This window comes from Amia ocellicauda, chromosome 15 (genome assembly GCF_036373705.1).
Source record: "Amia ocellicauda isolate fAmiCal2 chromosome 15, fAmiCal2.hap1, whole genome shotgun sequence".
NCBI lineage: Eukaryota > Metazoa > Chordata > Actinopteri > Amiiformes > Amiidae > Amia > Amia ocellicauda.
Window position 1 is genome coordinate 14,230,576 of NC_089864.1, and position 24,986 is coordinate 14,255,561.

At 41.0% G+C, this 24,986-nt stretch overlaps 2 protein-coding genes across 6 annotated transcripts in view; one reads left to right on the top strand and one right to left on the bottom strand.

Annotated features, from left to right (window-relative positions):
- Positions 1-121: 121 nt before the first annotated feature.
- LOC136771991 (DNA helicase B) lies at positions 122-17,286 on the top strand. The gene is made up of 13 exons (XM_066724608.1): positions 122-387; positions 2,043-2,402; positions 2,763-2,995; positions 3,240-4,145; positions 4,547-4,724; positions 6,319-6,460; positions 6,873-7,021; positions 7,674-7,758; positions 8,854-8,913; positions 11,507-11,672; positions 12,261-12,395; positions 12,828-13,496; positions 16,187-17,286. The coding sequence occupies exons 1-13, from the start codon at positions 180-182 to the stop codon at positions 16,301-16,303; spliced, it is 3,408 nt and encodes a 1,135-aa protein (XP_066580705.1). The 5' UTR covers positions 122-179; the 3' UTR covers positions 16,304-17,286.
- A 676-nt stretch (positions 17,287-17,962) lies between these two features.
- Positions 17,963-24,986, bottom strand: part of grip1 (glutamate receptor interacting protein 1) — a 205,924-nt gene continuing 198,900 nt past the window's right edge. For 3 of the 5 annotated variants that reach the window (XM_066724612.1, XM_066724609.1, XM_066724610.1), the window contains 5 exons: positions 24,649-24,760; positions 24,385-24,429; positions 22,188-22,421; positions 21,544-21,690; positions 17,963-21,419 (listed from right to left, as the gene is read on the bottom strand). In XM_066724612.1, coding sequence (XP_066580709.1) covers positions 21,177-21,419; positions 21,544-21,690; positions 22,188-22,421; positions 24,385-24,429; positions 24,649-24,760 — 781 coding nt within the window. In that variant the 3' untranslated portion in view covers positions 17,963-21,176. The remainder of the gene's footprint in view (positions 21,420-21,543; positions 21,691-22,187; positions 22,422-24,384; positions 24,430-24,648; positions 24,761-24,986) is intronic. The other 2 variants (XM_066724613.1, XM_066724611.1) reach the window with 1 other exon arrangement.

The following is a 24,986-nucleotide window of genomic DNA, read 5'->3' on the forward strand; positions in this document are numbered from 1 at the left end:
AATCTCCAATAGGGGGCGTCCTAACAAACGCGCAAGTAAAAGTGAAAGAACAGCCTCTTTGCTCCTTCCGTAGTGACGCATGAGTTCAGAGTTCAGCGTCCTCCAATGAGCAGCGGCGCTCGGGTTGTTGTGGCAAGTATGAAGTCAAGGCGCGTAGAGTTTCCGTAGTTGTAGCAAATATGTCTTGGTTCGCTCCTCCGCCGGGCAATACGACTTTGGTCGGTTATATTTTACCACCAAAAGAAAATTCAGCGCTAAACGAGGAAGATGATTCTCCGTCGGAGGAAGAAGAGGAAAACGAGCCGGAGTTTTTAGACATTACGGAGATGAGCAGCCTGTACGCGGGAGGACGTGTCGTCAAAGCCTGCCTCCCGACGCGCAGAGAAGGTAATAACTGCAGCCCGGCCTGCAAACTACACTGTCTACATTGTACAGCTGTACTTCTTAGTTGTATAATATTTTTAAAAACGACGCATTTCCTTCGAGAGATGATTTAATGACGAGGGTTTTAATTTATGAATAATGAGAGTACAGCTGACATCAAAAGGTACTCTTTGTGTAAAGCATAAACAATCTATACAACAAAAACTGTTCTTGCAATGTGTACGTGCATTTTAACATTTTGTTGTTGTTTTACTGCCTCCTCTTGTTATTCTTAGCATGCATCTTTGTGCTTTTATTGCAGTAGCTGTATCATTTTTGTATTTAGCGACCGGGGTTTGTAGCCATAATTGAGCACTTCTGGTATTTTTGCAAAGATAAAGATGTCAACATCAAATTGTAAATTGTTAAAATATGGTTTTTGCATGACTTCAAGATTGCTGTCCATCAGTGCTCCCCAAGCAACTTGTCAGAGCTTCAACATTTTTCTAAAACATTGTCTAACATTGCCCCACCATTTTGTTGTGGGAAAACGTATGTTTATTATGTAAATGTATATCTTATTAATAATGTCACGTTGTTGATTCAGTTTTGTATATAAAACAATCATTCGTTAGTAGTTACCCCATTCTGGGAGTTGCTTTAATTATTAGTTTGTTAAAGCATTTTGGTCTGTAGTTTCATACCAAACTCGGGAGAATGCTACAGAAGTCTACCAAAGTCAAAGCCATTCATTGTTCCTTGAGGTGTATACAACGACTGTCTGAGAGGGCTTTTGAACCAGCCATTGTCTTGAATACTTAACCAACTACTGTCGTTTGGATACTTAATCAATGACTGTATTATTATGCATGTGGTAAACTGAACTCATACAACTGGATTTTAATGAGATGTAATCACTTCCTACAGATACGATACAAAAAGGCTTGTTCCAACTCGCATCTCTAGTTAATTTTTTCACTGAATGTGAGAGGAGGGCTCTGGGTTAACCTGAATTTATGTTTTATGTAATAAACTTGTTACTTCTTCATCCTGGGAATTAATGAAACCACTACTGGATGATGGTTATGATAATAATAATAATAATAATAATAATAATAATAATAATATTTACTTGAAAACCCCAAATCACAATATAAAATGCAAATACAATAATGAATTTCATGTTCACAAGTGTCTGGCTTTACGATTGGTAGCAAGATCCTACCTAATTCATTAATCATTTAATAAAACCTCTTAGAGTTGCCCCCTGTGGACATTTTTAATGAAATGCAAATGACAAGAGCATGCAACATCCACTGGGAATTAAACAAAAAAATATTTATTGAAATATTTACATTAAAAAAAAATCATCCCCTTCTCTAAATTTAACAAGTTTTTTTCTTCACCCAGGAACTTGTTCAGATACAGCCATACATAGATAGTCAAGCAAGTAATGCTTTTAATAACAGGAAAATAGGAATAACATCCTAATTAGGCTGCCATTGAAACATTATGCTAGTTGTTTCCAGAGATCTGCCATACAGGATAGGCTTTGTCTTGTTTGAGTCTATTTTCTGTTTTTTAAATGACCAACTCCAGTATATGGCAAAATGCATTACTCCTAACATGGACATTCTTCTGCATTTCCTTTAACTCTGACTCTGTTAATTTGATTTTAGTGGATTTTCTGAACTTGGCATCAGGACAGCAGTGCAGGGTGGTGGGCAGGTTTGCTCTGCTGGACCCCTGGTGGGAGGTGACTGCTCTTGTACGATTGTACAAGTCCAGGTTGTGCCTGATGTGCTGTCCATTCTACAAACTGAGGACTGATCTCGGAGAAAACCCCAGGTCTGTCATTGCCTTATTTCTGAAGGCGTGTGGTGTCAGTCCTGACCATGTCACAACGTTCAGTGAGTGGCTGCAAGTGGGCATGAAACTGGATTTTTCAAACTTGCAGGAAAAGCTGGAGGAATTTGGTGAGGAAGGCAGTGATAGCAAAGCAATTGCAGGTTCCATAACAAAATCTGTGAACAAATCAGGTACATAAGCCAATATCTATATCCTTTATATACCTTTAAGCAGAACAAATGCATTGCTTCAATCACTCCTTAGCAATTAGTGCTTTTTCAAATCTGATGCATCTGACCCATTATTTGTGTACTTTTTGTGTAAACAATTTTTCTAATTAGAGTTTATTACATTTATGATGATGTTATTTAACATATGTCTTTGCCCAAGGTGACTAGAATGTTACACAGTATTTTAATATGTCCTCTGCATTTGTTCATATTTATATATTTTTTCTTTTTAATAGTAATTAGGAAATGTAAAACATGCCTGTTATTGACAAACATTGCAGAACAGTGTTTTTGTACAAACCTACATTTGCTGTCTGTCAGATGTAGGTAAAACCGTGCAGGTAGCCTCTGGGCACCCACTGGTGATGAAGTACCTGCCTATACTGCTTCCTCGTAAGTTTCGAAACTTGCTGATGAAATGGGATGCTGTACAGGAGAAAGGCATGGAGGCACAGATGGTGGCGCACCCTGAGGATGAGGTCCCCCCAGATACTTTACTGAACAGGCTGGAAAAGCTTATCAGGACAGATGTTTGGAAGCTGGGTTTTACCAAGGTGAGCCTGCGATTATCGCTGCAGTCGGGCAAAGGGCAAATCCTCTTTTCAGAAATGTGTTCATGTCTTTCAAGAAAAATAAATCATTAGCACCAATGTGCATGATGTATTGTAATTTTGTAATTGTAAAGTGACTTGACTTTCGCTGAATACAATAATAAAACATTTTAATTGGTGCTAAAAATCCACCAGTGTTTTCCTGCGTCCCTGTCAGAAGCTTATCATGGTCTGTCTCCCCTGTTAGATTCTTCGTAAGGAGTTTGGCATCATTCACTGTGAGGCAACGTTGGAGGCGTTTCGTCAATGTGATCTTCTCCGGCAGATTCCTGAGCTGCAGCGCAAAGCCCTGCTGGTATATGACACACTGAAGCGCATCTGCAGGAGCAATGGCTGCACTTATGTTACCAAGTACCAACTCGACAGTCACCTGAAGAAGAAATGCTCATGGAGAATGTCGCAGCCACTAGATTTCCTCAAAGAGCAGAATGTGGTGGTGGTGCTGCAGGATGAAAAGGTGTTTCTCCGTAACTTTTACGATTATGAGACGGGTATCGCCAAGTCTGTGGGCACCTTGCTGAGGGACACCCCTTGGCACATCGATCTGGATGTGAGGAAGGTCCTCCGAGCCGCCCACTGCAGAAGGATGGAGGATGGGCAGAATGGCAGCAATGATGAAGCACAAGTTGAGAGCAGGGAAGAAGATGCTGCTTTGGAAGCAGACACTGGCCCAGCTCAGTCTGAACATGGCCTTCCCAATGGACACCAGCAACACAACAGAGGTACAGAGCCGGGGGAAGGTCACGAAAATGTGGAGCTCGACCCAGATCAGGTCCGAGCTGCTGAAATGATCTGCGCCAACCCAGTAACTGTTATTAGTGGGAAGGGGGGCTGCGGTAAGACCACGGTGGTCACCCTGGTGTTTCGGGCAGTGCTTGACGAGCAAGAGGAGGTGCGCAATGCCTGCAAGGCCTTCGAGAATGACCTTGACACCTCTAAAGAGTGGAACACCTTATCAGGGTTTCCCAGTGACACCCAGCAGCAGTCCGTCAGCTCCTCAGAGCCTATCAAGGTCCTACTCACTGCCCCCACTGGGAGAGCCGCTTCCCTCCTGAAGAAGAGGACGAGCTTTGATGCATTCACATTGCACCAGGTGGGTCTAAGAAACAAGAGTGGAAACACAGCTGGAGCTTCCTTGTTCTAGTCACTGTCTGTGTTTCTCATTTGCTAATCTGGAATGCAGGTGGAGGCTTTTCTTACAGTGTGGCAGAGGAAAAAACAACCCCCCATGGGTCACTCTGCAAAGTTAGACCATATTAGAGCTCTTTCTCTATATTATGAACACCTGAAACACAATGCATTGATGCTTCTTGGTTTGCTGTGATATTACTTAGAGTAATGTCTAACCCTTAATTGCTCCATTCAATTGTCCTTCGTGACTATGCAATTCTATCTGATAACATGTCACCAGAAGACCAGCAGGGTGTGCTACAGGCAGTTGTGGAGTTGTTTAAGGAACATGTTGTTAAAGAAGGCCCCTGTTGTGTCTCCCAGGTACTCTTCAGTTATATGAAAGCACGAAAAGGTGAACTTGGCATACCGCATGACTGGAAATTTGCAGATGTTCAGGTGTTTGTAGTAGACGAAGGGAGCCTGGTGTCGGTGCAGATACTGAACTCGGTGTTGAACCTGCTGGTAAAGTACGCTCAGCTGAAGAAGCTCATTCTTCTGGGTGAGTTGAAGAATGTTTTGTTGATGCAGGATAAGTAAACAGGTCCTTATTTTGACAGTATGGTGGAAAGAATTGACTATCGCTTAATTAAAATATATTTATATACAATCTAATAGCAGAGAGAAAAAGATTTGTGTTTAATGATATACACCGATCAGCCATAACATTATTGGTGCGGCACCCCAAAGCCAACCTTCAACTACCCCATTTCAGAACACTTACTATACACCAATCAGCCATAACATTATGACCACCTGCCTAATATTGTGTAGGTCCCCCTTTTGCCGCCAAAACAGCCCTGACCCATTGAGGCATGGACTCCACTAGACCTCTGAAGGTGTGCTGTGGTATCTGGCCTTTAAGTCCTGTAAGTTGCGAGGTGGGGCCTCCATGGATCGGACTTGTTTGTCCAGCACATCCCACAGATGCTTGATTGGATTGAGATCTGGGGAATTTGCAGGCCAAGTCAACACCTTGAACTCGTGATTCATCAGACCAGGCCACCTTCTCCATTGCTCCGTGGTCCAGTTCTGATGCTCACGTGCCCATTGTAGGTGCTTTCGGCAGTGGACAGGGGTCAGCATGGGCACCTTGACTGGTCTGCGGCTACGCAGCCCCATACGCAACAAACTGCGATGCACTGTGTGTTCTGACACCTTTCTATCAGAACCAGCATTCACTTTTTCAACAATTTGAGCTACAGTAGCTCGTCTGTTGGATCGGACCACACGGGCCAGCCTTCGCTCCCCACGTGCATCAGTGAGCCTTGGCCGCCCATGACCCTGTCGCCGGTTCACCACTTTTCCTTCCTTGGACACTTTTGACAGGTACTGACCACTGCAGACCGGGAACACCCCATAAGAGCTGCAGTTTTGGAGATGCTCTGACACAGTCGTCTAGCCATCACAATTTGGCCCTTGTCAAAGTTGCTCAGATCCTTACTCTTGCCCATTTTTCCTGCTTCTAACACATCAACTTTGAGGACAAAATGTTCACTTGCTGCCTAATATATCCCACCCACTGACAGGTGCCATGATAACGAGATTATCAGTGTTATTCACTTCACCCGTCAGTGGTCATAATGTTATGGCTGATCGGTGTATAATATAAATGCAATTGAGTCTTCTCACAGGCCAAGCAAAAAATGCATTTCAGTTTAACATATTATAATTGCTTTTTATTAGCTTGTCACCTTGGGTAAAGGTGTCTGCCAAATACATAAATACTAATATTAAACGAGAGAAGGCCACAGTACCTCAGTTAGTGTGTTGCTATGCACATCATGTGATTGTTTCAAGTCTGCATAATTTCTGCTGGGTAATTAATTACTTGCCAGCTTATGTCACAATAAAGCCTTCTGTCTGTCAAAAGCAGATGAGGGTTATTGGATTCCTGGCAATAGATTGACAGGGGCATTATTGTGCAGAATGCAGACTTATTAAAACGTTGCAGTGAAAAACGATATTAAAATGTATTAATATGTGTGCTGTGTAAAGGGTTGCTCACATGTCCATTTCTATTATTGCCTGCAGAGAATCACGCCATGTCATAGTAATCGTTAAAATGTCATTCCTGTTCCTTGTGGCTTCTTCAGGTGATGTAAGACAGCTGCCCAGCATCGAGCCCGGGAACACGCTGGCGGACATGTTCAACGGCCTCTTGGATGTCAGCTGGGCAATTGAGATGAAAACCAACCACCGCGCCGAATCGCAGCTGATTGTCAATAATGCCGGACAGTATGTAGATGAAACTACCTCTGCTCCTTTTCACGTATTCTTTCCCACCATCCCATTATGTTTGTCAAATCAGTGCACATATGTGTGTGTAGAGGTGTGCAGTTATTCACATCCATCATTTGAAATGGTTACAGCGTTGTTCATTAAACTTGAGTGCATTTATTTAGGAGTGATATCTTTTCTGTGATTTATTGTATTACTGGAATGTAGAAAACAATTTTAAACTGCTGCTAGTGTGTTTTCATTAAATCAGGGTAGTATCAGAAACCACGACTATACAGATGTGGAATGTCTTGTGCGAAATTGATTACACTTTTGTTAAAGAATAAATCAAATCATCTTTTGAAGCTCATAGAAAGAGGCGGCTAGTGGAATTGTCCTTAATACATGTGAATCTACTTTGTTCTTCAAGAATATCTGACATGGGCACAAGGCACATCTATTATCCTCTGGAATACGATGCCACTGTAGCGCTTGGAGGAAAGGCCATGAGTGTCACAATGCCAACAACCGACAAGAGCTTCATTTTTGTCCGTCTCCCTCCTAAGAAAAATGGCTTTGGTGAGACATGTTAAAATGCTCTTTTAGACACTGTGAAGCAAAAATTGAATGATATGCTATGCTTTCATTGAACCCCTTCAGTAAAGTGTATATTGGTGGTTCAGATTAGTGTAGAGAAAAGCCTGAAAAAATAAACTTTCACATGAAGGTCAAGTCTCATACTCTGACCTGCAAAACAGTTGACTGCTAGACCTCATCGGCATATTTGTCTAATTTCAATGCAGTTAATCTTCAGGAACCCAGCATGACTAATATGTCGCATACAGAGGTCAGGTAAATTGTGATTATATACTTTTGTATAGCCAGTTACATTTATTTTACCTATTTGTTACACTGGGCTCTTAAGGGTACAAATCAAGGTTTCCTCTGTTGATTTTCCATACGAGTAATGTACTTAATTTTGTATCTCAGCTCAAAATTAGAAGACCACAACATGATTTCTCGAGGCACATAGCCTGGAAGCAGAACCACCTAGATTCTTGTTGCATAACTAATGACTGTTGGGCATTTCTGCCCAGTTTCATCTACCTTAACCTGTTGCTCCTAGGATAGCCTGGGCTTTTCCTTACATGTCTTTTTCTGTGGTCTCTTTGACATCTTTTCAAAAATATGATTTCTTCCCTGTACTGATATCTTCTGAATTCTTCTCTAGATCTTCAAGATGCAATCAAGTTGCTTTTGAACTCTGCCCCTGGATTGGAGGATCATGGTTCTTCACAGTTTGTTGCGTTCAGACGGTAAGGACCTGTAACTGCGTAAATGACTGTGTAATTCTTCACAGAGTGGGTTAGATTACTGAAAATGGAGAGTTTTTGTTTGAAGAATTTGACCTACATGGAATTCAGAAGAACGACGAACAGTGGCATAGCAGTCTATTGACAATCATGGGCCCTTGGGTGATCATGCAGTAGAGGCCCGTTCAGTGGAAATCTCTCTCTATGTCCTACACACTTGGGCTCCTGGATGAGCAGCACAGTGCTGGTAGACAGAGAGGCTGCTCGTTATTCGTGCTGACTGTTGATGTCAGTGAGAAAAGCTCGGTGTAGCAGAAATGTTCTGCTGTCATTTTATTGCTTAGTCAATCCCTCGGAGATGAGCCCATAGTCCCCTGGCTGAGAGAGAGGCCTGCCTACGCTCGTTCTTTACAGCCACCGAGTGCTGAAAAATTGATCTCCTCAGCCATCACTGTCAGCCCTAGAGCGTACGTTTCTTTGCTAGCAGAGAACACCGCTTCATAATTTCTTTTCTGTAATGTGATTTGGGGAAAAGGAAGCATGTATATGTAAAGAGCAAATGGAAAAGAAATCAAGCCCCCTTTCAGAGCACACATTGTACTCCATAGTCCATTCATCACTGCATTGATTCGGGCACGTTTCACAGGCGTCTGAGATCAGAGCTTTCCCAGGGGCCGGGACACTGGCTGAGCACTGCTGGGGTTTAGTTGGTTTTCAGTCGGCCAAGGTTTCCTGTCATGTACCAGATGCCTGGGAGCCTGCATTGTCGCTGAGAGCTGCATTAGTCCTCCCTGCTACAGATTACCTCTGTGGTCTGTCTCGATTTAGGATAAGACATGAAGCCTAGGACAGTGTATATTTCAGAGCATTTTCCCTTGCCGGAGTGCAATTTTTTTTTTTTTCTAAACCAGCTGACATGTAAATTAACCAAAAAGCTTGATTAGGCCTATGATTTTGCATGAAAATAAATAAAACCTTTTTTTTTGTAAACATTCTTTAACAATTTTACATATGATGGTTTATGTCTAGAAACTGAGTTAATTCTGACAATGAGGGTGATATGAAGCAAGCTTTTTATTGCTTTTACTCTTATTGCAGGAAAGATTGTGAATTGATCAATGAACTCTGCTGTCAGCACTATTCCAATCACACTACCAGGTAAGCGGTTATATTTATTATATGCAATGTATAGCTATTTAAAAAAAGAAAAATTAAGATTGTTTCGAGGTACTTACATTTTGCCATTGTCCTAGTAATCACAATCACGTAAAATATAAAGTAGGCTAAATTACAACAGGTTTATGCAAATATCTATATAGATGTCCCATTGATAAGGTCTTAATATTGATTTGTGAACTTGGGATTTACTAGTAAAGTGGGGTATCCATATTGATCCTCATCGTGACAGCTGTTTCCATCTGTGAAGCAGAATGGAGTCTCGTACACAGCCATTAGATGGGGATATTTCACTGCACTTGTTTTATAACATTCGATGCAACATACATTTCTCCAGATGAATGGTTTGTTCATTCTGTTAGGTATGTGTGAAACGTGGGATGAGCCAAAGAAAACAGTGCATTGTTTGGTGTGAAGGGGTAGACTGCTCAGAGAGGCACCTACCAGACAGAAGCGTGGAGACGGAGTGATTTGATGGTGTGATGAATGTAGTCTCCTTAAATCATGTGACCATAGACCCCAAAAATGGAATGTCCTGTAAAACCCTTCACATGCTATTAAATGGGTTTGCATTAGTGGCAGGGAAAATGTCTTAATCCGTGGGGAGGTGGTGATCGGATTAAAACTGGGATGATGAACGGTTGTTTCTGAATCGAATGAACTCTTTTAGATTGAAGATTAAATATAGTCTCGTATAGGTTATTTATGTGTATTTGGCAACATCAAAACTAACATTTAAATAAATGTTATATATATATATTTTTTTTTTTTGTTACCTTTTCAGACTACACAGCAGACACATTATTTTACTATTCAAAGCAAACATTACTAAAAATGTACAGCATACAGCACATTATGATGGCTGACTGGGACTGTATCTTCCCATTTGTGCCAGAGTTATTGCCTACTGCATGTTTTATGGCAGGATTCAGAATTACTAATTGACAGTTACATCTTTGGATGTCTACTTAGTTAATTAAATGTGTGTTATCAGTTGCATTAGTTATATTTTATGGAAGCATATTGGTGCCACATGGTTGTAAAAACAAACTTGTTGTATAGTGAATTGTAGTTAGAAGAAAAAAAATACTACATATTGCTAATTTCAAATGCAGAGTTTCCATTTTTGGAAGTGGAAACAAGATTTACAAATAAATGACACCAACTGTGTAATGTGGACACACTCACCAAAGAAAAGCAGTGTAATAATTGGTTTCTACTTTTACTTGAACTCTAGTCATAGCTGCCACACAGCTTTATTTTATTTGCTGCACTTAAGTGTTTAATAAATTGAGCAACACACTAATAGCTTTATTATTATTATTATTATTATTATTATTATTATTATTATTAATACAATTACTGTGGAGTGGAGAATGTTTGGCACTATGTTTAGACTGTATGAATAGTATGTACCTTTTGATTGAGACCTGGGGAGGTCACACATCTATGTAGTTGTCCAGAGTGTTCGATATCTTGCATTAAATACAGCACGACATCGAGCACATCAGATTTGTTCTTTCGTCGAAACCATCTTATCCTTTTCCTGTACCATTTGAGTGTTGAATGCTCACAATAATCCGTGTTTCCGTATGACTCTAACCGATAGGACCTGATTTTGACAAGTGCATAATCTGTGTCTGATGTTCTCTTGTTCAGATGAACCAGTGCTCACAAAACGGCAGTATTTATGAGATGATATTTTCTTTGTACGAGATGCGCATCTTGTAGAATCGGAAGTGTTTAATTTATTACGGGATGCGTATCTCACATAGACTAACAATTTTCTTTTGTTTACTCTGTGTGGTACCAATACGCTTCACTAATATTTTGTATGGCTGTAGGCCTACTCTACTGGAAAACATTTAGACATTTTCATAAGTAATTTTTTAGTTTCAACTTTAAAGGATCATCATTCATCATGAGACTCTTTATAAATGCTGACAGTGGTCTCATAAACAAAGTTTCACCATCTGTCCTGATTGTGATTGAGCACTGGAGGTTATGGGTAATTAAGCCCAGTCTTGGAGACACTTGCAGTGAGTGTTTGATGAAGCCTCCGTCTCTGCCGCTTGCCCAGCTGCACACACATCACACTGGCAGGCTCTCTTTGTTCGCTCGCCCTGCCTCCGAGTTTCGGCAGAAGATAAATTGTATTTATTCAGATTTTAAATTGTGGCTTCAGATAATTATAGCATTGAAATGCAAACTTGTCACTAAATGAGCAGTTAAACATGAAGGAATTGTCTTTGTCAGTTGAAGATATGTTCAAGTCTGCACGTCATGCCTGGCTTTTTGAACAATAGCAAACACTTTAGAGCCAGTAAACAGCCTAAGGGTACCCTACCCCGAAATGGCAACTATTGCTTTGGGGTTTCCAAATTTCTACCAGGAATAGAATAGTATTGCACTACAGGAAGATTGTATAAACCGCACAAACTATCATATTCAATACTAATTTGGCATTTTACTCACAGTGAATGACATTCAGGAAAATCTATGTGTTTATTTAGTACTGTTAATGAACAGTATAGCCTAAAATAGTTCACGGTCTTTCATGCCTTTGTCATTACAGGAACCATAAAAGAAAGCTTGCGTTTCAGCCAGGCGACAAAGTTTGTTGCACAAAAAATGGCTATGTTACTGAATGCACCTTGGAAAAGGACCTCAACCAGGTATCAGACATAGTGCCAATCAAAATGGAGCGGCTGTGCAACGGGGAGATATTCTTCATAACGAACGTAAGCGTGAACCTTCTCTACAAGAATCCTCTACTGATAGATATTATATGTATGGGTGTGTGTGTTATATATAGTGAGACATTTTTATGGCTTTTGTAAAAAAATATCAACAATTTTTGTTAATGTATTTTAAGATGTAATGTAAATTCTCCATACTTTGAGGGTGTAATATTATGTTTTTCCCCATCATATTTTGAAATCGATACAGTTGAAATAACTGTAGAGAGAACTTATATATAATCAGTTTAAGCTGTGGTTTACAACATACTAGTTTGCTCTTCCTTCAGAACATATCACGTACCTATAATGTTACCGTATTTCTGACTCAGACCTTACTCATCAGCAACATTTTGACAAGGTTTGAAATGTTCTTCATGGAAGATGACTTATTTTTCTTTACTTTGTGTTACATGGAGTAAAAAGTTAACACAAATAAATCCAGCTGACAAACATTTTGGCAGTTTTTCCTTTCACTGACATCTCTTTCTGATTCAGTCAGTTCTGCGATTGATTGTTTGAAGTCTAGTAAGAATACATTCTGAAGCTGCCTGACAGCTGTTTTTTTTTCTTCTTTCTTCCCTCACTCAGGATGAGGAGAAAGATAAAAAACGCTACCTGAATCTAGATGACAGAGAAGGCCGGGAGCTGTGTGTGTGGTTCAGGGAGCTGCAGAGGGAGTGCAGTCTGAAACATGCCTGGGCCAGAACTATCCACACCTTCCAGGTCTGACTGGGCACAACTGACCTCAGAACATGCTAGAGGGAGAGAGAAGGAGAGGAGAGGAGTCTGCTTAACCAGTAACTGGAGTTGTAGCTTTGTCTCTTCAGAAGTAGTTTCCCTTTCTTTTCTTATCTGTAGTTCCTCATTTTCATTTTCTTTTTTTCCCCCAGTCATATTTTGTCATTCTCCTTCATTGAACTCGCTGAACTGCACATTGTTTTAAGACTCTCATTCACAGTTTTTCAATTTCTTTGAAAATGTTTGCCATCAAATATCTATCAGTATACCTAATCAAAACATTAAATAAATAAAGACCACATATACTCTTTGCTTAACTTCCTTGTCCTGCCAAGTTGTCTTTAAAGGCTTTTCATAAAACATGTTAGTCCTGCCGGCCGGCATGGCTGAGGTCTCACTGGTCCGTTTGCCTTGCAGGGTTCGGAAGCAGAGACAGTGGTGTACGTCCTGGGAGCCGGCGGGGGTGAGAGCTGGCAGCATGTGTACACGGCAGTGACGCGAGGGAGGAAACGGGTCTACGTGGTGGGCGAGGAGAAGGACTTTCAAAGGGCCATGCAGTGGAAGCTGCCCAAGCGGAACACACAGCTGAGAGAGCTGCTGAAACAGGAGCTGTACAGGGGCAGATCGGAGAGGGCGGGAGAGCCGGCCAGCCAGGCGAACGGCACTGAAAACCCCCCGTCCGCTCCATTCAGAGCAGCCTCTGGCTTGTGGCCCACTCAGTCCACCCCTCTGCCCACTCAGTCCAAAGAGTCCTTAAAGTTGCACTTGCCTACTTCCCTTTCATGCCAGAGAAGCCTCTGGGACTCGGGTTCTGTGGATGAGTCACTTTCGGATGATGTGGCCTTTTCTCAGACGTACACTTGGTCCCCCATGGACGGTACAAGTTCTGCTGTCCCCAGTCAGCATCATGCTGGGAAAGATCAGATGGACGGCCTCGATGCCAGCCCCCAGCCTGGCTGCCCTCACCATGTGGACACACCAGGGAACCCTTCAGGAGCTGAATGGACACCATCTGCAAGTCCAGCTCGCAGTAAAAGACAGAACAGCACCGACAATGACTGTGGCACACCTTCCAAGCTCCACAGGGTACGAGTATAATCTAATTTACTTTTTATTGACTGCTGTGAAATTTGTTACTTCCTTTTATTTCATGTTGTTTGACTTACTTTTTAAAATCCTTGTGCCCTCTGGCAAGTGACACGTTTTAAGCCTGCTTCACTGAATATATTGTTCTTGTAAGTTAAAAAGAAATAGAAGAACTGAACTGAAACCATGCATACAGTATAAGCCTAATTGTGAGAGAATGATCTGTTGATGTAGAAATCCATGCTTGAAGTCTTTAATCCAGTTCTAATATGCATATCAGACTTGCATCCTTAAAGATGAAATACCTCAATCATAACTACAAGGTCATTAATTAATTCAATGATCATTCAATGACCTTGACAGGATACCTTCCATAACTTACAAACTGTATAGCCTAGATTGTCTCCTCCTGTGTTGCACTGTAGAACTAGTGACACCCAATAGCATGGCGTGACACAGACCTAGTAAACCAATGCCATTCGACTGCTCTTGGTGCTGGAATGATACTCTTGAAACATTACGGTAGAAAGCAGAAGAGACAATCTCTGTATTTGCCTGGTATTACTCATGTCTACAGGAGGCAGGTTGTGATGTTCATGTTGTTAGTTACATAACTGCACTTCTGTGGTAACATTTTGCTTCCTCCAAACGGTGCCTTCCTGATATACTTGTGTCTCTGGGGCCAATGGAATATTAAAGGTGGTTCTAATACAATAGAAGGAACACCTCCTTCTCATCCCATGTGGGGGTATACCTTCTGAGATTGAATATAAAGAATGAAGTTAAACACTGGAAATTTTCCATTTGAGAAATAAAGAGCACACAGCACTCTTTTGGGGAAGCTGTATCCTGCAGGATTAGTCACACGTACTGTCTGCATCCATTTGTTAATTTTAGTGAGTGATGTGAGGATTCAGGATTCAGGCGTACAGTTCTGCTGCAGAACCAACTGTGACATTGCGTGGTTATCGGGGGTGGGATGAGATGAGTGAAGGAATGTGTTTATTTTCCCGTGCAGTCAGTATCAAAAGACCTGTATCTGTACTGAGTTGTGTTCAGTTCGCTGTAATTTTAACTGTCAGTTGTTGCTGTTGTGGGCAGTCGTTCTCGTGTCTTGGTGGAGTCGCTCCAGACCTCTCAGACACATGAGAATGAGTTCTGGCTTCCTGAAACTGTGAAGGTCAGACTGCTGAAGCCCTGAGGTGGCCATCCTGTGTGCTGATTCTCCAGCCATCCTCCCCAGACACTTTGTTCAGCTAGCTTCAAAGTCTTAGACATGCCTGTAGAAACTGCTTAATTTTTTTTTTTTTAATCTATATTTAGCCTGATTGTTTTGAAAGGAGTCACTCAGAAGGGTTTGCCTTGGAGTATCTTTCACACGACATGACTTGGCTGTTTGCAGAAAAGTTTGTCGCCTTCTGGAAGGTTGCTTAGTCTTCGGTTGATTGATTAAAATAATCCATGGTCTTGTAGGCCAGGGATCCCCCAATATGAGTTTAGCCTTCCCAATCCCAGCCACACCAGTAAAATCTCCAGGAGACTTTACCTAGTGATGTTTATATTTGTTCAACACAGTGTTCTGTAATGAGGAAAAAAAACAAAAACAAGTGTGTAACAATGAAAAAATTAAAGGATGGTTGTGGATTATAAAACTGGAACTCGTGTAGGGCCTAAATCTAGGCCTCGCCAGAGGCTGTTTGACGAGCTCTTAAAAGACAGATCAGTGACTGTCAGCAGTGACTATCTCCTGGTGGAAATGATGAGAAATAAAGAAAAAATGATTTTATTTGAGCTCCCTGCTGTTAAACCGTTTCACTCAACATATTTTGCAGTGTCATGTTTTGTCTGGAATAGATAGTTTTCTTTATTACCCTCTATTAATGCAAGATATCAAGAAGAATGTTCCTGTAACACATATCCTTGTTTCATACTTGCTTCGTCATGCAGCAGGGGGAAAAAAACAAAACTATTTATAGGAGATTATTTTCCAAGGATCTGTGGTTGCTAAAACATATTTTGGAACTTATTCTATTGGTGCCTATAATTTATACTTTACAGCATGACTGTGCTGCAGCTTTACCTTTGTGGGGAAGATGTTCATGTAATTTCTACCCAGTGGAATATTAGAGGTCACCTTAACCCCTGTGGTCTGTTGCCTTATGTAGACTTGCTATTCATTACTTTATATGACAGTTCCTCAGAGCTGTGCCTACAGCAAGGTACTGTGAGGGGAAGAGCAGGGATACCGCTTCTTCAGCATAGCAGTGGCAGAGACCTCTTCACACACAGTGAGACTTTCTTCTTGCCTTTTCTGTGAGATCTAATTGTGGGACTTAGGGGTCACAAGAGAAAAAACAAACATCCTGAAATATGTTAATGCACACATGTGTCAATCATTTGATTATTTGTAAGCCTACTGATGCATAGTTTCAACCATTCATGGTTGTTAATGTGATCAGTTTAGGTCCAACACATCTGTAATCATCTAGCAACTGTGATAACGGGCGACATTCGACTCAGTACAAGCTCCTGCATTGGGCTGTGTGCTGGAACTATTTATTTAAGTGACTGTTTCTTGAAAGCACAGCTCAGTGTACGCTCCAGGATGACAGGTTGGCTTGCTACTATGGGGGTGTGATGCTTTTCTCTCTCTGGAAAAAGGAGCTCATGCTGTTTGTTGGTCTTGGCAGGTGCAGGCAGTCGAGTCTCCTCTGGGATGCTCTCTACTCCAGTCTCTGTCCCTGACCAGCCCCAGGCCCGGCTCACGGCCCAGACAGCTCTTCCAGCCTCCAGCCTCACACAACTGACCGCCACACCCGGCTGCCACACTGTCTGGTCTCACTCAGTGTGGCTTAAGAAAGCCAAGGAACATCAGGTATGAACTGCCAAAAGTCAGCTGGCTGCATTGGAGTCTGTTTGCAACAGGACCGAGAGAGGTACGCTATAGTCTTGTGATCATTTCCCCACTATAGTCCTCGGACATTCGTCTCCTGTGAAATAAGTTATTTGTATTTTTTGAGAGTGTGCACGTTTTGTAATGATTAAAGAGCTTCTGAATGAAATAATTAGAAGCAGAATGTCAAAAGATGATTTGCAAGATTCTTGTGGAAAAAAAATCATTGGGTTCTCTATTTCACTCCTTTGTGTTACAAATACCCCAAAATTCAGGGGTATCTCTACACAGCTGGAAGATTTCTGTGTGTCTATTTTTGAGATTTGAATGCATTTTACTCTAAATTGGCTGCAGTCAGTATTGTGACTGTACATTTATTTATAAAAGGAGTCAAAAGTTTTTAGTTTGTCATAAATTAAAGATTTTTTTTTATCCTGCGTACAATGTTTCAACTCACATTAGCATCCTATACAAAGTGGGTCAGTAGATCCCTTTAAAGTTTAAAGGTGATGTATTCTGTATATGTTTGACATGTATTACAGTATTGCTTTGCAAAATCATTCATACACAATGGAGAGATCCTTTTAATTGAACAAAGTCTGCTACCATGATGCCTTTTGCTTTTTGAGCAAAATCTGTTTTTATATTATTACAGTCGTTTAAACCTTTTTTTTAATTTTGTTTAAAGCACCATGTTTTGAAATGAGTCACTTCTGTATCTTTGACCACTCCATATATCTTTTATTTTTTTCCATACAAAGGTTTACAACTGTAGGAATTCCCAAAGTTATACATCGACGATAAATATCATGCTACCAAAGTATTAAATTTGTACAAAAATACTTTACAGTTTATAATACTTGTTCATTAAAAATAAAAATACAGTATTTTAAGGGAGTTGAATGTGAAATTGATTTAAATTTACGTTACAATTTTATAAGGGTATCTAATATTCTTTATTGGCAGTGCTAAATTCCAGTTAAATGTCTCCACAAAGGGAAAGAAAAAACCTTTGAAGCAGGAACGTAACCTTAAGGTTTCTTTATGAATAAAATAAGCAAATTGGCGATAATGTGGTATACTATAAATAACAAAATAAGGTGCAGGTATAGTTTGTATAGCTATAAATGTGCCATGTTACAGTAGAAACGCAGCATTAAAGTATTAAACATTACTTAAATTTGCTTGAAATCAGAGGACGACAAAAAAAAAAGGCAATTTAATCAGAACTGACTTTATCAGTTAAGTATGGCTAAACAGTATTTGAGATTAATGTTAATAGCTGGTTTCAATGGAAAAGAAGGGCTCTAACAACAACAAAAAATTCTGTAATTGGAGTCCAACCACAAGAACATACCTGAACGTGATCCAGCAATGGATTGAGAATTAAGTTAAAAAAAACAACAACATCCTTCTTAATTTGTATTTCAGCATTCACCACAAATAAGTTGAGATGTTTCTGGAATGAAAGTTTGTCGTTGCAGTAAGTGTATGATACCGTTACAAACGAGTGGGTGAGTAGAATTTAGGTGTTCTGTGAGCACTGACAGGGTAACATCAATTAAAGCCACTATTTTACAGACAGGTATTTACTTCTTTTATTCCCCAAGGCAGCCCGTTTAATATTATTTTGCTGCTGTACTATACCTGTTTTCAGAATGCAAAATTCTCTTGAACTGACATTTTTAAACTTTGATTTTTTTGTTTAAAAAAAATTAAGGAAAGAAAAACATCTACACTCAACATACAACGATTTTTTACCAAACCCCAAACTCTCAAAACAAACATACAAGTGCCATTTCACAAATGATCATATTTATACAGCCTTCTTCACAGCTGCCAACCCAGAAACACTACAAAAGGTACATAAACATACCCTTTTTATTTTTTTAAAGAATGTCAGTTCCACATAGACTAGCATATTAAATATTTACTTAAACCAGGGAAAAATACAAAGTAGAAAAGCACAGTTGTAGCTATTTGGGTTATTTTTGATCACCTCATGCTTGCTGCCATATATAAAAAGTTGGCGGTGTAGGGAAACGTGAGTGAGTGACTGAGGCCGACTCCGAAAGAACACCCTTTTACTTAGTTTGCTTTTGTTATCTATTGGGTTTAGATGGGATTACCACAGTTAAATCGGAGCTGAATACAAGTAAAAACCATGTACACAAGGCTTTTTTCCCTCTAGTGTACAAACAGACATCCCGAGGGGCCCAGAAGCCTTTGCTTGTCTCCTGTGACAGTCAAGTAGTCTCTCTGATAATTTAAAATTTTGGATCGGGGGGGGGGTGGTGGGGAGAAAAAATACTAGGCTGTTGAGACCTATGAAAAATGATTTTTCCTAAATTCCTAACTGTTTTGCAGCTGTCACTAATCCAGGGTTTCCCAAATTGCATCCTGTAACCTCCAGTCGTAGCAGTAGCATGTGTTTTGTTGTGTGTTGTTAACATGCAGCAACTGCCATTTAATATCTCAGATCTGCCAGATAACAGGAATTGTAATACAATTGTACCTGTTACACTATAAAATATAATAAACATTATATATTTTTAAGTGTTTAATCCTTAGGCCTGTTTTTGCATAGCTATTCGAAATGTCACTTTTGAAGCTCGGATTCAAAAATCCATATTAAGACTTTCTCAGCTGCAGTGGAGGATAAGGGCTGCAGATAGTATTAACGTCAAGTGCCTTTTCACATACTTCACTGCCTTTTACTTGCTTTCCACTCTTTCCTACAAGAAGTCATATTATGTTTCATCCCCCCAAAGGCTTCCTTCCTGCCCCACATTTTGGGAACCTCTGAATTAATTCAACTGAGAAATACAAATCAACTCAATTTTCAGAGTTGTTTAAATGGACCATGCATTCATCGACACAAATGCAAACGCCAATTAGTGTCCACAGTTTCTGAGGAGGTAACAGCAGTCGTAACTCACACTCCAGTTGACAGAAGGCAAAATCCGATTCGCACATACACTGCCCGGCCACGTGGTGAGGATTTGTATCCCGTAATGGATTTGGCGTTGCTCCCGCCTTTTGGATTATTTAGACAGGCTGAGGAATTGGTGTCATTTTCCTATGAATATGAACACATCAAGGCCAGGGAATATTGCCACTGTTGTGCCCAGCTCCTGGTAGCTACACACACCCATCCACATGACACAAACGGAGCTATGAATGCTCTTTGGAAGAAAAACGAGACCACTCATTGTCCATAGCTACTCTAAGATCTCAGTGCAGCTTTGGGATAATTAAATATCTGCTGTCCCTCAAGATGTCTTCTGCACTATCCTATAAAGGGTACAATCAGAACAAAAAGTATCTTGACCCCCTAGTCAGCAAAGATCCAATAAAGGCATCCCCAGACTTACGCGCTCTAGTCTTGCATCGGCAACATTGTACTGAGCATCGCATGGGAGGGCCTTGGAGCTTCATTCTGCAGAAACCGTCTCTGCTCTATAATTTTTTTTCACGGGTAATTTAACGGTTTACTGATTACTCCTGAATTTTCATGATGGCTTTGAATAGGGACACTGATTCAACATCGGTCTCGACTGAACCAATTACGACGACTTTGGCAGATGACTGCAGTTCCCACTAAGTGTACTTCCTATCACTTGTGTTAACATTTAAATGTTATCCCTATGGGTAAAACTGAAAGTGGAAAACCACTCCACCACATTATATATATATATATATATATATATATATATATATGTGTTGGTGCTGCTTAAGACATTTCAGACAATTCCAAATTACAGCCTGTCTAAACCAGTTCTCATCATTAAGCACAATTATCAAGTGTTGAACGGGAGGAAAAAAGCAAATACGCAAAGATATTACTTAGTTAACTGAAATTAGCCAAATGTAGCAGTTTTCCTCACTTCAGTACACATTGTGAATATAAAATAGTCCAAAAAAGGTCTCATGCAGTAAATTTCCAATCAGCAGGTATATCTGCTCTGTGTTGTGATCTACGATTAAACCATTCGTTCCTCCGTCAGTCGGAGTCTTCGGTATCCACGCGATTATGACATCAGCAGTCCACCGGGGTGCTCTTATTGGGGTTGTCTGCTGCTATCGGGATCCAAATCTTTGTTCCTCTTAATCTAGACCACTGTGTTTGACAGCACTCAGACATCACTTGCATTAAAATCTGCAGGCTTTACAAGACTTTTGTTTTTCTTCTTCTTCAAAAAAAATACAAAAATAAACATTGGGAATCAAGTGACCCACTTCTGCTTGATTACACCTCCTGTTCACTGCCGTCTCAGACTCTTGTAGCTGGGGGGAAGCCTGGAGCTATACTGCTACCTTCCTGCCTCATATGGTTTGTAGGAAGTTTCCTTTAGGTGAAGGAATATAGTATTTTCAAGCTTTAAAACACCCACATGGTAGCCCTGTACACAGACGGGCCAGTTCAGTATCACAAAGCATTCATGTAAACGGCTGATGCTTTTTTGTTTGTTTGTTTGTTTCACTGTGATCTAAATTGTCCTACTGGATTACAAAATTAGGGATGGCACTGTTTTTCTTTTCTTTTCACATAGCAAGTGGTTTCCAAGATCATCATCATCACAAGAGGGTTTTGAAACACACCCATTGTAGGCAAGTAAAGGGAAGAAATTAGTTCTGAGGTTCATGCTCTGGTACTAGAAGGAATCTGATGTGCTTTGACAAATCCTTAACAGATATCTGCCCTAATTTCCATAGAGAAACACTATTAATGTGATTTAGCACCATGGGAACAGTCTCAATTTGCTCAGTAGTTCAAGTTTGTTTTGCTATAAGGTCTTTGTCGGCTCCCTAGGGTCTATTCCTGCTAGTCGGCTGCTCTGTGGCAGCTGTAGACTGTTGTTCTGGTCATTCCACTCGCTGGGAATCTCCAGGGGCTGCGGATCCAGTTCTGTCACTGGTTGGGAGGCCAGTGGGTTTCTGCTAATGACCAGATCCAGTTTATTCCCAGATTCGGCAATAAGAGGCACCACCAGGCAGCAGTCAAAGTCTCTGGTACGTACGTGATTGATCTGGAAAATGGAGAGGAAAAACACACCATAAAAACGTATTTAAAAACATCTCTCTCTTCCTTGTCTTTTGACTTCCTTATTATATGATCAGAAGCCCCACCGTCAAAGTCCCGGATGTCACTACCTGTAGCAGCCTATCGTAGGGTTTCAGGCCCCCGAGGTCTGCAGGTCCACTGGGGCGTATATTATTCACGTACACGCCCTTCTCCAGCAGCCCATCCGACACGCTGAACCCGAAGTCCTCTATATCCGTGTCTTTGTACAGCGTCACCTGAGAACACAGATCGAACACACGGCGGTGTAAAGCAGATCAGGCCACGTTCGCATGTTCAGGCCACGGACTTTCTTAGTACACCTCTCACAAGATGCATAACGAGGTGAAGCAAAAACGGTGTAGAAAGTCCAAACGCAAAGCTGAGCGCATTTAGTATTTTTAAACTTTCACTTCATGGCATTAAAAAAAAAAAAAAGTCTTCTGCACGTCTCAATGACAAAGTGGCCCATCCTTTTTTACAACATATTTTATGTGAATTTTGCATTTTCCACACGTTGAGGTTGATGAAACAGCCCACATTTAGCAGTGTTTAGTGTCAGTGTTGTTAATACACTGTATATTTTACCTAAGATGATAAGTTGTAATTTAAAGAAAGGAGAAACAATTTAACCACTGTAGAGAAGATTTCGAGGTGTATCATGCATTCAGTGTTGTGGCATAGGTAAAAAAACACAAACACGTGTGCTGAGCGTTCGCAGGAAACAGAAGCTCACCTTGTGCAGCTCTACAGGGGTGGGGGACATGATGTCCTTCATCTCCTGCTTGATCTTCCTCATGGCGAAGGACTTCCTGCCGACGTCAGTGGGCAGGGTGTTGCTGCGGCTGGTGGGGGTGTACTGGGGCCGGCTCATGCTGCGCTCCTGGAAGCTGGCCTGTCTACCCAGGTGGCTGCGCTGCGGCTGGGGGTCGTGGTTGAGGCTCATCGTGCTCCCTGACATGATTGTGGCCTGGAGGGTCAGGGTGACATTGAGCTCTTTCAGTGACCACACACAGGCACGCACACACACACACACACACACCCCCACTCCCACTCCCAGCGGATCAGAGAGGCAGTACTTCACTTCTCAGCCCACACAATACACACTAATGCAAAGGAAAGAACTGCAACTGCATGCCGCCTGATGTTACTTTTATTATTATTTTTTTATACCCGAAAATATAACATGTCATCCAGGACTCTGTACAGAGGGGCGGCTATATTTCTCCCTCTTTGCTCGCTACATTATGAACTTCTACAGAGACGTCTGGGCGGATTGGTTCTCTAAAGGCACCCATCCTTTTAGGAACTCAAGCCCCCTGTGGTGAAGTTCATAATCACTCACAAAGAAGCCCTGTTTGGACAACACATACAGTGCTCCCTCGTTTTAAGGCAGCCCTTAAAAGCACAGAGCACAGCGCCCCCTGTGTTCTGCAAGATGCCATTTCACTTGCAACTGCATTCTCATTGTAGTGCAGACACAACCACGGCCTCCATTTTCTACTCTGAACTACAGCGTTATAAAGAGGGAGCACACCACATGATCAATAAAAACACCGTGCTTGTATCTAGGAGAATTTAGTACTGCAAATTTTGAACATGACATACTTGATGGTTTATTTGGGAAGAGACATGTTTGTTTTTCATTTCCGTTTCACCTCGCCACCTCTCACTTGCCTGAAAACCATCAGTATCTTGCTTTCAAGATCAGAGTCTTGATGGCGGGTCAAAAAACCTCCAGTCTAGCCACAACAACCAGAAGCCTTGCAACAGCTCTCCCTTCATGCTTTGCTTGAACTGCCATGCCCCATTTTTTTTTTCTCTTTTCACTTGACAGTTCTAAGTGAGTCGAATCAATTCACCCAAACTTGTCGACATGGTGTTCTCATTTATAAAAAAAAAAAAAAAAGATAAGTAAACAAACAAAACACTCTGGTCTCTTTCACCAAGCTGATGCACATTATTAAAGAAACAAAAACGAAACTTCCAACACATCATGCACATTGAAACAAGTTATACAACATACTGACAAATTTGTTATAAGGATTAGGGGTTAAAAATACTTCTTGTCAGTCTTTTAATATTATTTTACAGACATTAAATGCTTCTCAGAGATACTGACACCCTATCAAAATTAAAGCAAATCAGAATTAAAGGGTACACTGAAGCTATAGCGCTACCATAGCCAAAGCAGAGACTGAGGCTTAATTTATTACACTCAGGGCATTTTGAAACCAGATAAAGGAATGCCCTGAAGTCCTATTTTTGGATATACTAAGTTACACTTATTTCTTACCATGCACATTATTATAAACCTTGAAAACAAAGTCCTGCTCCCTCTTACCTTTGTTACAGTAGCATTTTCAGGAGCACAATTAGGACCAGGCAGACAGTGTACTGTTTTTATTCAAAGAAATCACACGGTCAATGTGTTCTTTCACCTGTACTGAATAACTTACAATGTGTGTGCAATTTTGGCACTACCCGTCTACTGTGCGTGACTGAGGTCGAATCAGAGCTGGTTCTGTCTAGTTTCTCTCCTAGTTGTGCTCACATTCCCATGTTCCCAGTTTTGAATTCACAGACATACCTGAGGCCAGGACAATTGAGCTTTCATATCCTGGCCTAAGAGTATTACATCTGGGATTTTTTAGTTCTCCAAAGCTGAGTAGACACGTTTCTGAAGAAGTCTGCTTTATGGGTATTGACAATTAAAGGCTTTGGAAACCTCACTGATTTCACACAGGTAGACTTGGCCTCAGAAGATTTCCTATGGCAGCGCTACAAGTTCCATCGAATGCGCCCCTAAAACTTGATTCATGTTAATAAAATAAAACCGCAGGCTATCAGCAGGTGAATAGAGAGCTCAACAGCGAAGGATAGAACAAATGCGAGCGTCACAGGCAAAAAATAAGCACAAAAGGGAAGGGTACCAAGATGGCCAGGTTTCTCATATTCAGAAGCCTGTCTGGCTTGTCCTGGAAAGAAAAGGAGTTGTTATACACTTAGCAACCAAAACTACAGTAAGTGACAACAGGGGACCAAGAAATGCTGGGGGTTTAAAACCAAAATAGAACGAAACAAACAAACCCAATCTACTAATCTTCTATTAATACTATTGTAATTAAGGACTCACTTTCTTTTTGGCATTACAAAGATATATTACTGTTCTGTACATTCGCCAAAGTGCACGTTACCTCGAGTTCACGCAGAATGCCAGACTGGCCGCATGTCTCCAGGTCTTCCAGCGCCTGAGACCAGAAATTCTCCTCTTGGTCCGGCTCAGTCCCATCATTGCCCACAGTGAATCTGCAACAAATGACGCACATTCAAAACACAACAGCCAGCAGCGAACGGCCAGCAGCCATTTGTGGTTGTCAGGCTGGAAAAAGCTTTTATTGAAAGCAGATCATAACCCGGGTGTATCAACTGTTTTGTTTTGCCATCATCACTTTTTGGGCTTAGCGAAGTTCTTTAAAAAAGGTAATTGAGTGTCACTGAGCGCCAGAAATTAATCTGAGGAGGAACGTCACCA